Consider the following 11020-nt stretch of genomic DNA (forward strand, 5'->3'; position numbering starts at 1 on the left):
TCATTAACCAATCATTTAACAGAACAAAAAAAAATTATATTAGAAACGTCCTACATGGCAAACTTTTTTTGACTATTGAGACTATTTGAAGTTTTATAATGGTGTTAAACCATGAAGGTTTAACACCATTATAAAAGGTATTTGTCATTTCCCCAACTATATGAAAACATTACAGAAGAAAATACATAACAAAGTAGTCTTACAAACAATAATTCAGCAATTCAGATGTTTTCAAACTCTCAAAAGTTGAATGAAAATGGAAAATCATCCCTGGTGTTATCTTTGTTAGTTGTCTGAGGGCTCTTTGAGGTAAAAGCAAACTGGAAGTCTTCATTTTGCTCTGGTTGGCCAAACAGGAACTCAGAGCCTGAAAAATAACATACATACCTGTAGTTTAAAGCAGGTAACAAACATCACAAAAATAGATTTGATACTTACAGCTTGAAGACTTTGATTCTTTGGTTTTCTGAAAAGAGATGAACACAGTTTGGTATTTTAGCTTTGGTATATTTGGTTCTAATATATGAAATAAAGAGGGGTTACAGTGAAAATGCAGTACCTTCTCATTGAAAAAAGAGCTGGTGAAAGCGAAAGATGAGTCCTGTAAAGAAACTTGGAGGTAATTCCAAAACTAAGAAACGTAATTTCTGTCAAATCACTTATTCGTTTTGCTCACTCCTCACCTCATCCTGCGATGAGCCGACGTCAAATCCAAATCCAGAGAAGCCCGGGGTGCTAGGATCAGAGTTCAGAGAGAACAGGAAAGCTGGAGATTTGGTATCAGAGGTACCTCGATGTGGGGAGCCGCCAGGGCTGAAGCTGAAACAGCAGCATGAAAACATAGTTCTTAGAAGCTGTCTGACAGTGATTCAAAGTGTTGGACAACTCAGACAAAGCCTTACTTAAATGGGAATGTTGGGGTTGAAGGCACAGCTGTCATTTTTGCCGGGGAGGACTGGGGATTAGTTTCTTGAAATGATGACTGAGGAAAAGCAGTGAGTCCCTTGTTGCGCTCTTCACTTGGTGCCTGCTCTTCCTCTATAGCTACTCTTTCCTCCATCTCCTCCTCCACTACCTCCTCTATGTCTGATACAGTGGACTGCTGTTCCTATGCAGAAATTCTGTTTCATTAGTAGGGTGGTATTTTTGTTATACAACTAGGATAGTTATTCTTGACATGACGTTGTAATCTGAAAGAGACCGTTGACTGTAAAGTAGTGGTAGGGGAGAGTGTAGCCAGACAACACAGGATGATAGTGTGTAAAATGTCTCTGGTATTGAGGAAGATGAAGAGGACAAAGGCAGAGCAGAGGACGAAGTGGTGGAAGTTGAAAAAGGAAGAATGTCGTGTAGTTTTCAGGGAGGAGCTGAGACAGACTCTGCTAATGTGATCAGGGAGACAGGTAGGAGGGTACTCGGTGTGTCATCTGGAAAGAGGAACGTGGACAAGGAGACTTGGTGGTGGAACGAGGAAGTGCAGGAGTGTATACAGAGAAAGAGGTTAGCTAAGAAGAAGTGGGACACTGAGAGGACTGAAGAGAGTAGACAAGAGTACAGGGAGATGCAGCATAAGGTGAAGGTAGAGGTGGCAAAGGCCAAACAAAGAGCATATGAGGACTTGTATGCTAGGTTGGACACTAAAGAGGGAGAGGTGGATTTGTACAGGTTGGCCAGACAAAGAGATAGAGATGGGAAGGATGTGCAGCAGGTTAGGGTGATTAAAGATAAGGATGGAAATATATTGACAGGTGCCAGGAGTGTGATGGGAAGATGGAAGGAGTACTTTGAAGAGTTGATGAATGAGGAAAATGAAAGGGAACGAAGAGTAGAAGATGTGACTGGTGGGGAGCAGGAAGTAGCAAAGATTAGCAAGAGTGAAGTGAGGAGGACGTTGAAGAGGATGAAGAGTGGAAAGGCAGTTGGTCCTGATGACATACCTGTGGAGGTATGGAAGTGTCTAGGAGAGGTGGCAGTAGAGTTCCTGACTAGTTTGTTTAACAAGATCTTGGAGAGTGAGATGATGCCAGAGGAATGGAGGAGAAGTGTACTGGTGCCAATTTTTAAGAACAAGGGAGATGTACCGAGCTGTGGCAACTACAGAGGAATAAAGCTGATGAGCCATACAATGAAGTTGTGGGAAAGAGTAGTGGAAGCTAGGCTAAGGGCAGAGGTGAGCATTTGTGAGCAGCAATATGGTTTCATGCCTAGAAAGAGTACAACAGATGCAGTATTTGCTTTGAGGATGCTGATGGAGAAGTACAGAGAAGGTCATAGGGAGTTGCATTGTGTCTTCGTAGATTTAGAGAAAGCGTATGACAGGGTGCCGAGAGAGGAGCTGTGGTATTATATGAGGAAGTCTGGAGTGGCAGAGAAGTATGTTAGAGTGGTGCAGGACATGTATGAGAGCTGTAAGACCATGGTGAGGTGTGCTGTAGGTGTGACAGAGGAGTTCAAGGTGGAGGTGGGTCTGCATCAAGGATCGGCTCTGAGCCCCTTCTTGTTTGCTCTGGTGATGGACGGGCTGACAGATGAGGTTAGACAGGAATCTCCATGGACTATGATGTTTGTGGATGACATTGTGATTTGTAGTGAGAGCAGGGAGCAGGTGGAGGAAAATCTAGAGAGATGGGGGTCTGCTCTGGAAAACAGAGGAATGAAGCTTAGCCGCAGTAAGACAGAATACATGTGTGTCAATGAGAGGGACCCAGGTGGAACGGTGAGGTTACAGGGAGCAGAGGTGAAGAAGGTGCAGGACTTTAAGTACTTAGGGTCAACGGTTCAGAGCAATGGAGACGGTGGAAAAGAGGTGAAGAGGCGAGTGCAAGCAGGTTGGAACGGGTGGAAAAAAGTGTCGGGTGTGTTGTGTGATAAATAAGTATCAGCAAGAATGAAAAGAAAGGTGTTCAAGACGGTGGTGAGACCAGCGATGTTGCACAGTTTAGAGACAGTGGCACTGAAGAAAAGACAAGAGGCAGAGCTGGAGGTAGCAGAGCTTAAGATGTTGAGGTTCTCTTTGGGAGTGACGAGGACGGACAGGATCAGGAATGAGTACATCAGAGGGACAGCTCGTGTTAGATGTTTCGGAGATAAAGTCAGAGAGGCCAGATTGAGGTGGTTTGGACATGTTCAGAGGAGAGACTGTGAGCATACTGGTAGAAGGACGCTGAGGTTGGAGCTGCCAGGCAGGAGGTCTAGAGAAAGACCAAAGAGGAGATTTATGGATGTAGTGAGAGAGGACATGAAGTTAATTGGTGTGAGTGAAGAGGATGCAGAGGACAGGGTTAGATGGAGGCACATGATTCGCTGTGGCGACCCCTGAAAGGGAACAGCCGAAAGGAAAAGAAGAAGAAGATAGTTATTCTTGACATATCCCACTTTTTAACCACCAATATGAATATTTAAATGTATTGCAGATGAAGAATCTTGCATATTTATTTCTTGCAACAAATAAGAATGTAACTTAGTTTTTGGTAAATTGGGATAAGTGGCCATTTTAAGGTCAGTCTGGGTATAGTAGAGTAACATTACCAAGACCTGGTCCTCTGGTCCAGTTTCCTGGTCCTGCTCCTCTGCGTGCATCACTTCTGGCCATCTTTGTTCTGAAGAAATAGTCTGCTGATGGGCTTTGATGTAACATAAACATCCAAACATGAAAAACATGCCACGTGGTGTGTAAAGTCCTGGCATTAACTGAAATACATATCAGACTTTCCTCTTCTTACCATCCAACTGTTGACATGACCACAGCTCATTGCTTGCTTCTTCTGGGGAAGGGCTGCAGGCGGTAGCATCCTGGACCTTGTTTTCCTCACGACTTTCTTCATCATTTCCCTCTACAGAAGTTTTATGACCATTCTGCAAGATCTGCTCAGGTTTATCAAAGTGGTTGGTTATAACAGGGCCAGCTTCACCTTTTACATTTTATAATTGCTAGAATTTCGACAACTTTACAGTGCTGTTAGTATTGATCGATGTATCCGAGTACCTTTGTCTGGTTGAGATTAAGAGAGGAGATGTCAATGGAAGAATGACTGTCCTCTGTCTGAGGATCTAATTGTTTCTCTGGTTCTGTTATGGGCTGCTGGCCAGAAACACTAGGAAGAAAAGACTCAATCAGAGTAAAACTGAACTTTGCTGGAGGCTATGCATCATTATTCTTTGTTATCTATATGATTTAATGAAAGTTACCTGTCTGGTAGTTTCTCAGGAGAAGAAGAACTGACTGGGGGACCTGGTCAGACAGAAATTAAATTAACTGTAAATATTTCAGCTCTACCAGAGCAAGTTGTGATGATATAAAAAGTTTATTACCAGTGAGATGGTCCAGCTCCTTCTGTTTCATTGTTATTCGATCATCACAAGCCTTGATCCTACACTCAATCTCCTCTTTTTCCGCCTGCAGCACGAGGAGCTTTTGAGCCAGAGGATTTTGGTAATAATATTCTTTATGCGAGTGGAATATCTTCTTATAGCTTGCAATTCTCTCTTCGTAAACTTCCCTTGTTGGGTTACAAATGAAGAACAATTCAGCTATTTATATCATTGCCCACAAAAATGTATTTAAACACAATTAAACACCACAGCTAACTGAACCCACATGTCACGGTTGTAGCTGGCTTTTCTGCTCTCCAGTTCTTCTTTCATTGTCTGCTCATACTGAAGAAGCAGGCTGTTAATCGCCTTCATGCTAAAGTTACATGGATGACAAGTAATATATGAATATCCATACTACACTGCACTGCTTATGTTAAGTTAAATGTAAAATTTGATTATGTATCACTTATCTTGATCCATCATGGTTTGGCCCATGTATTACCTACTCATCATACCTTTTAGCATTTTCTTTATTATGTATCACAGAGCTCTGCTTCACCCTGATTTCTAGCTCAAGTTTCTTTGTATTTCTGCGAACTGTTTCAATGTGAGACCTCCTCTCAGCAATGTCAGCTCTGCAAACTGTTGACAAGAATGGGAACACTTGATGGACACCATTTCACAACATAAAATCTATGGTACACTAACTGTTTGTTTGTTTGCCTGTCTTTCATAAAAATGTCTAATCGTATATAACTACTAGCTAGGTTAAGAAGAATAACTGGAGGACATAATGTTACCTTTAATTTGTTGGTTGATTGCATTCTTCTTTAGGGAAAGCTCCCGAGTTTGAAGAGCTATAAAATACAAACAAGAGTTAGTGTTATCTTTTTTGAAACTAACTATTATCTATGTTATTATTATCAGTAGTAGTAGTATTATTATTATTATTATGTTATTATTAGTATAAGTGTTATTGCCTCTTCACCTGAATTAGCTTAAGCTAGGTTAGTTTACAACACCAAAACTAGCTTGCTACTTCACCTTTAGCCTAGCAGCTAACGTTAGCTAAACCTTTACATTGTAAGCCAAGCAAACATCAAAAGAGAGCAAAACTACAACTGCTAACCTACAATAAACTCAATAACTGAACTCACCAAACTGAAAGAGGAGGCTGTCAATATTATCAAGTGAGTATTGGTCGTTCATTTTTACACCAGCCTAACGTTAGCGACGTGGCGGGCTGCTGCTGTTGACACAACGGTTCAAACGTTCATCCTTTCAACGTAAAAGAAAGGTCTTAATTATAATGAACTTGGGTGGAGGGACAAGGCTTCAACCTATTATTTAAATGAATAGAGCCACGATATAAGGGTTAGCTTTTAGTTAAATGTAAATTGGATGCACTGACAACAGTTTGAGAAGCCTGATATATTTCAGCAAACTCAGTTGTTCTGTAACGTTAACGTCTTAATTTAACTGTTAAGGGTTTGTCGGTTTAGCTGGAACTGATGTTAGCATAGTTAGCTTTGTACATTTGGCAGCTTTTTATATCAATGCTAATCATAGCAGGTGTTATGGTAATATTAAAAACGACCATGACTGTATAAAAAACCCTGAATGATAAACAATTTATTATGTTTTTTACGTGAAAGCTAGTGATTACTAAGCTAGCCTTAAGTTAACCCTAGCGCTGACTTTACACATTTCATATCTATGATTTTTTTTTTCATTTAACTATAGTTATATAAAACATATGACGCCAGGAGCCCATTCAAATAGTGCAATGTTGAGTAACATTTCAGGGCAAACAGGCTATGGTTCAACTGAAGAAATTCTGCATAAAATCGGAAAAATACACTTCATTGTATTACTTTTATAGTTTATTTTCATGTATTTATTTTATTTTTAGTTGACATATTGGTTATGTATCCCCATTTCGCATTCTCTGGGACAGATGTGCTTTTAATAGACAAAGGTGAATTGTTTTCCATCATTTTTCCTTGTTCACGTGACGACAGTGAGGGTCCTGGATAGGTGGGCGGGTTTAGTGCTATTCTGGAAATCATTTTGCGTAGCGCATCTGTATCGGCAAAAACACACCGCTGTGATGTGCGGGCTCCCGCAATGTGTCAGCCAAATACAGTGATAAATCCTCACACGCTATAGTTTATCTATCCGGTGTTCGTCCAAACTATTGAAGGTAAGATTGAATTTAAATTCTAGTACATGTTGTTCGCCGGCTGGCGTCTGGGGACAAAAGAGCGGACATGGGTGGGATTTAAATGGGAGGAGATCAGCTGTGTGAAGAATGGCTTGCATTGTCGATTTCACCCCCTCTTATCAAATGATGCATTCTTTTGGAAAATCACTACAGTCCGTCTATGAATTGTGTAGATTTTTTGTCAGTAAAGGGGATAGGATGATGGTAATACACTGAACTCGTAGCCCATCTGAGAGTATTGTTACGCTGTCATGCAAACGAGAGACATTAACCCCCCCCCCCTTTTATTTTTCAAAACAGATCTAGCATGCTTTGTTTGTCATCCATCTAGAGCAATTTGGTCTCCGTCTGTTTGGATGCCTAATGCCATTCGATCAATGATAATGTGACATTTGGTAGATTTTATCAGTCATCATCACAGAAAAGGCAACTGTGCAGAATCTAGGCCAGGATCACTGTATATAGAGGATTACTTTATTGTGACTTTAAAAAAGCAAACCTGTTTTTTAATAGCACTTTCTGTTTGTGTGTGTGCTTTCATCACTTATCGTTCAGCTGGAAATCTTCCTTAGATTGAAAACTTAAACAGAATGGGTGTACACAGTTTGTGCTGCTAACGACTGCACTATTAGTCTCCATATATAACCCATCAAAAAGTAGCCTAAGAGTCAGAGAGTTTACTGGATCAGGTGAGAGCATGGCACAGGTAGAGGAGCCTCAAACTGAAGGAGAGGGCAGCCCCCAGATGATCTCCTTAAGGTCAGACGTATCAGGGAACCATGTGGACGATGGAGAAGTGGGACCCTCCATAAGGAGGAAGAGGAGGAAGAAGAAAGACCCGCGTCCAGAGTCTATTATTGTCTACCGCTCTGAAATGGAGAGGGCCCCTGGAGAGGACCAAGGCGGTGAGGAGGGAGCAGAGAGGAGCGCAGAGGAGGGAGCTAAATTCCTCTGCACACCTACAGGCGAAGGTGAGAGGAGTGTCAGAATGTCTCATTTTAACAGTTCAGTCATGTGTTCTACTTATACCATGCAATTATATTTTTCTTTTTGAGCTGCTGCTGTTCCGTCTCATAGGACAAGAGGATACATAATGAAGCAAACCTTACTTTTTGTTGTTTGTCATATAGGTAACTGTCTTATGTTGTATTATCTCTCAACAGGGGGAGGCTGGAGCCTTCCTCCAGACAGCCGCTACGTGACCCTGACAGGCACCATCACCCGAGGAAAGAAGAAGGGTCAGGTGGTGGACATTCACCTTACTTTGACAGAGAAGGAACTCAGGGATCTGGCTAAGTCAAGGGAACGTCTTGATGCAGAGTGTGAGGCAGGGGAAGGCTCTAAACGGACCTGCAGCTTAGGTGTGTGCCAGGGACCCCATGTCGTCCTGTGGAGCATCTCCTGTGCCCCTGTGGTTTTCCTCCTCTCCTTCATCACCTCCTTCTACTACGGCACTCTCACTTGGTACAATGTCTTCCTGGTGTACAATGAGGAGCGGACGTTCTGGCACAAGATTACAATATGCCCCTTCCTCATCATCTTCTACCCCATGCTCATCATGCCCATGGCGCTGTCTCTGGCTCTGTACTCCGCTGTGGTGCAGGTGTCCTGGGCCTTCAGCGAGTGGTGGCAGGCTGTGAGAGACCTGGAGAAAGGCTTCTGCGGCTGGGCCTGTGGGAAGCTGGGACTGGAGGACTGTTCCCCCTATAGCATAGTAGAGCTGCTTGACTCTGATACTGTTTCTGGCACTCTGCAGAGCAAGGCCCCCAGTGAACTCGCCCAGACATCATCAGTGTGAAGTATGGGAAGTTAACTTATCAATCAACTTATCAATCACTGCCTGAATTGTCCTGAAATGCTGAACTATTATCCAGATCTCTATAAATTATTCCTCTGAACCTTGGAGTGGTAATTTTGGCTCCACTAACTGAATCCTACTCAAAGACCTTTTGATACATGTGGGTGCCTCCTATAGTAAAGTTTAGATACACTGGCTGTGGACACTGACACACACATTGTTGAAGGAAGTCAAACCAAGTTTCACTTTGTCTGTAAATATCTGTAATTAAATGTATGTGATCACTGTGCTGTGCACGGACACAAAAAACAGCATTCATTTCAAAAGGCAACGCTGTTTTGTATGTGAAGTCATCTTAATCACTCAGTGAAGTTGTATTTGAAGCAAGGCTGGATTACCAACTGGAGAAAGTGGGCAACTGCCCCAAGGGCCCCAGATACAGGTTAATTGTGTGTCAATTACTTTGAGGAAATTAGCTTAATTACTAATTTTAATGGGAATATGCACCATTGAGCATAACATTGACTAAAACAATAAGCACCGTAAGATCGACAATGTCTTGTCAGCAAGGGGTTCTGTGTCAGCATCAGGTTTTTAAAGGATAAAGCTGGCTTCACTTTATATTTTTCTTATTGTCAACAAATTATGAAAAGACCAAAACCAACAGTGTGTTAGTCTGTCTCATAAAATTCTGACCTCCCTATCCTGTCTGTGGCACTCAACCCCAAACCCGATGGTTCCTGCTGAAGACGTAAATCTTTGAAAAATAGGAGGAGTTAACAGGAGTAAATAGTACATCTGTGGGGACTATTTTCAGTTGCGGATTAACACATTTATTACATTTGGTGCTACAGTGACTATTTTTCAACATGTATCTGGGATTGACTTAAAATAAACTCAAGTGTATGTGTTCATGGTAATGAAGGAACATGTCACCATGGAATAAGTTACTTCAGGCTTTGGATACATAGGAAATACTTGTTAGAAGGGTTAATCCAGTGTTGATTTTGGTCTTTTCATAGGTTTTGTTGACAATAAGAAAAATATAGAATATTAGCCTTTAATATCTGTATTGTATTTGCTATTGTGTTTACATGGTGCATATTCCTAAAAGGATTTGTGTTTTATCAAGAAGTAGTCTAGGCTAATTATAATTAAGCTGCCATGTGTAGTCTGCTGTGTGCTCTGTACTTGATGTGTGTACATGTAGGTGACAGAGTACATGAACAATGTACAGAGAGAGGGAGGGTTCAATATGGGCCCATAGCTCATTTTTGCCCCAGGGCCCCCTAGCAGGTTAATCCAGCCATGATGTGAAGCCATAGCCTTTGGTGAATTTCTGTTTTATCATTGTCACGTAAGACATGTTTAATGCACCATCAACACAGATGTTTGTGATCTTACTCTCTAAATCTCTGCTTGTGTTGTCTTTGCATTTTTGGTCCACACACGAGTAAAATGATGTTCTCTGTCATTTTCCACCTGGGCACTCCTGTTACATTTCCATACAGTCGTATTTTTAATGTTGATTTAATTTATTTTGAATATTTAAGTCTAGTACACTGCCTGAAATTGTTGTAGCTAGGTGTTTTATACTCTGGCACTTTGAAGTAAATGTATTGCAAACAGCTTTCATTAATGACTGAAATACATAGCGGATGGGGTTGGTGTTTTATATTTTTGTTGATTCAAATGTTTATGATTAGACGTAATTCAGTTTTATTTTCATACAGGTAAGGAAATGGATCAATGATGGTGGATTGAGTCTGTATTCCACATTACATGTTGTGAAACCACAGGATGCAAAGTAAAGAATCATACAAATGAAAATACAGTGTTAAATCATTACATCGCAACTATGTGTTCATTTTACATCTATATTGTGGAAGAGAAAACAGCATCTTGTTTCGTGTTATTAAAGAGCAATGCACAGCAGGTCACTGTTCTCTGTGTGGTTTATAATATCTCTTAGAAAAACACGTCAGCATATATCCCTGCACGGTGCACACAGATGCAGATGGCTCTCTGGGGTCTGGGTGCGTTGAGATCTGATTATTGGCACCCTGGTGTTACATCCGGGTGCTCACTGAAGAAAATCCATATGCCCCAATGCAAAATATAGTACGTTAGAGAAAAGCACTGTCAGGACCAACACACATTCACCAACTTGTACTGGCGTGTTTTACTGTCTGATTTTGTTAAACTAATGTTAAAAAATTTAAGGTTAAAACACTGAACACAGTGTTTATGGGTTAAAACCACACAAATGAGGCAGGGCCATGGCTACTGAATGAGTGAGGACAGTGAGGTCATGTTCTCAGTCATTTTTCTGGAAATTTGAGGGTTTTAGTATGTCCCCAAAATAATTGTATTCCCAGCAGTGTGGAGAAGATTTTGAAACAGCCTTTAGACCTTTATGTGGGGAAATAAAACATATATAAAATACAATTAAAATGAATAAATAGAATGCGATAAATCAAATGAATTAAAATTGCATTTTGGGGGGAGTGGACTTATAATCTGTTTATTTCTATATGTATTCATTCATTTAACTTTTATTATTATTTATTGTGTATTTATTGATACACATCGATATATTGATGCATTTATAATTATAATAATTATAATAATATGACCTCAATATTTCTGAAACCCTGGCTACAAGCCGTGAAATGAGCACAGAC

The 11020-nt window shown here is 40.9% G+C and overlaps 2 protein-coding genes across 9 annotated transcripts; one reads left to right on the plus strand and one right to left on the minus strand.

Annotated features, from left to right (window-relative positions):
- Positions 1 to 64: 64 nt before the first annotated feature.
- On the minus strand, positions 65 to 5875 carry LOC122886136 (protein SIX6OS1). 8 transcript variants are annotated; one of them, XM_044218103.1, is made up of 15 exons: positions 5726 to 5744; positions 5472 to 5592; positions 5115 to 5171; positions 4830 to 4956; positions 4598 to 4687; positions 4312 to 4499; positions 4189 to 4231; positions 3986 to 4094; positions 3723 to 3864; positions 3529 to 3623; positions 903 to 1108; positions 684 to 819; positions 560 to 601; positions 439 to 466; positions 65 to 367 (listed from the first exon to the last, which is right to left on the minus strand). In XM_044218103.1, the coding sequence occupies exons 2-15, from the start codon at positions 5521 to 5523 to the stop codon at positions 240 to 242; spliced, it is 1443 nt and encodes a 480-aa protein (XP_044074038.1). In that variant the 5' UTR covers positions 5524 to 5592; positions 5726 to 5744; the 3' UTR covers positions 65 to 239. The 8 variants fall into 8 exon arrangements, with proteins under 8 accessions (XP_044074038.1, XP_044074045.1, XP_044074044.1 ...); XM_044218110.1 differs by having other exon boundaries at positions 903 to 1102; positions 3535 to 3599; positions 5472 to 5875; XM_044218109.1 differs by having other exon boundaries at positions 3535 to 3599; positions 5472 to 5874.
- Positions 5876 to 6321: 446 nt separating this feature from the next.
- Positions 6322 to 10271, plus strand: tmem169b (transmembrane protein 169b). Its single transcript, XM_044218111.1, has 3 exons — positions 6322 to 6517; positions 7094 to 7509; positions 7702 to 10271. Exons 2-3 carry the CDS (start codon positions 7236 to 7238, stop codon positions 8334 to 8336), a joined length of 909 nt encoding a protein of 302 aa, XP_044074046.1. The 5' UTR covers positions 6322 to 6517; positions 7094 to 7235; the 3' UTR covers positions 8337 to 10271.
- Positions 10272 to 11020: the final 749 nt, after the last annotated feature.

Source organism: Siniperca chuatsi, linkage group LG12 (assembly GCF_020085105.1).
Source record: "Siniperca chuatsi isolate FFG_IHB_CAS linkage group LG12, ASM2008510v1, whole genome shotgun sequence".
Taxonomy (NCBI): domain Eukaryota; kingdom Metazoa; phylum Chordata; class Actinopteri; order Centrarchiformes; family Sinipercidae; genus Siniperca; species Siniperca chuatsi.

Excerpts from the sequence above, each read along its gene's own strand:
- LOC122886136 (XM_044218103.1), bottom strand. The coding sequence starts at position 5,523 with ATGAACGACCAATACTCACTTGATAATATTGACAGCCTCCTCTTTCAG. Across the intron at positions 4,232-4,311 it reads GGAGCTGGACCATCTCACTG|GTCCCCCAGTCAGTTCTTCT; the intron begins GTAATAAACTTT and ends CTGTCTGACCAG. Across the intron at positions 467-559 it reads GCTCTTTTTTCAATGAGAAG|AAAACCAAAGAATCAAAGTC; the intron begins GTACTGCATTTT and ends ATCTCTTTTCAG.
- tmem169b (XM_044218111.1), top strand. The coding sequence starts at position 7,236 with ATGGCACAGGTAGAGGAGCCTCAAACTGAAGGAGAGGGCAGCCCCCAG. Across the intron at positions 7,510-7,701 it reads CTGCACACCTACAGGCGAAG|GGGGAGGCTGGAGCCTTCCT; the intron begins GTGAGAGGAGTG and ends ATCTCTCAACAG.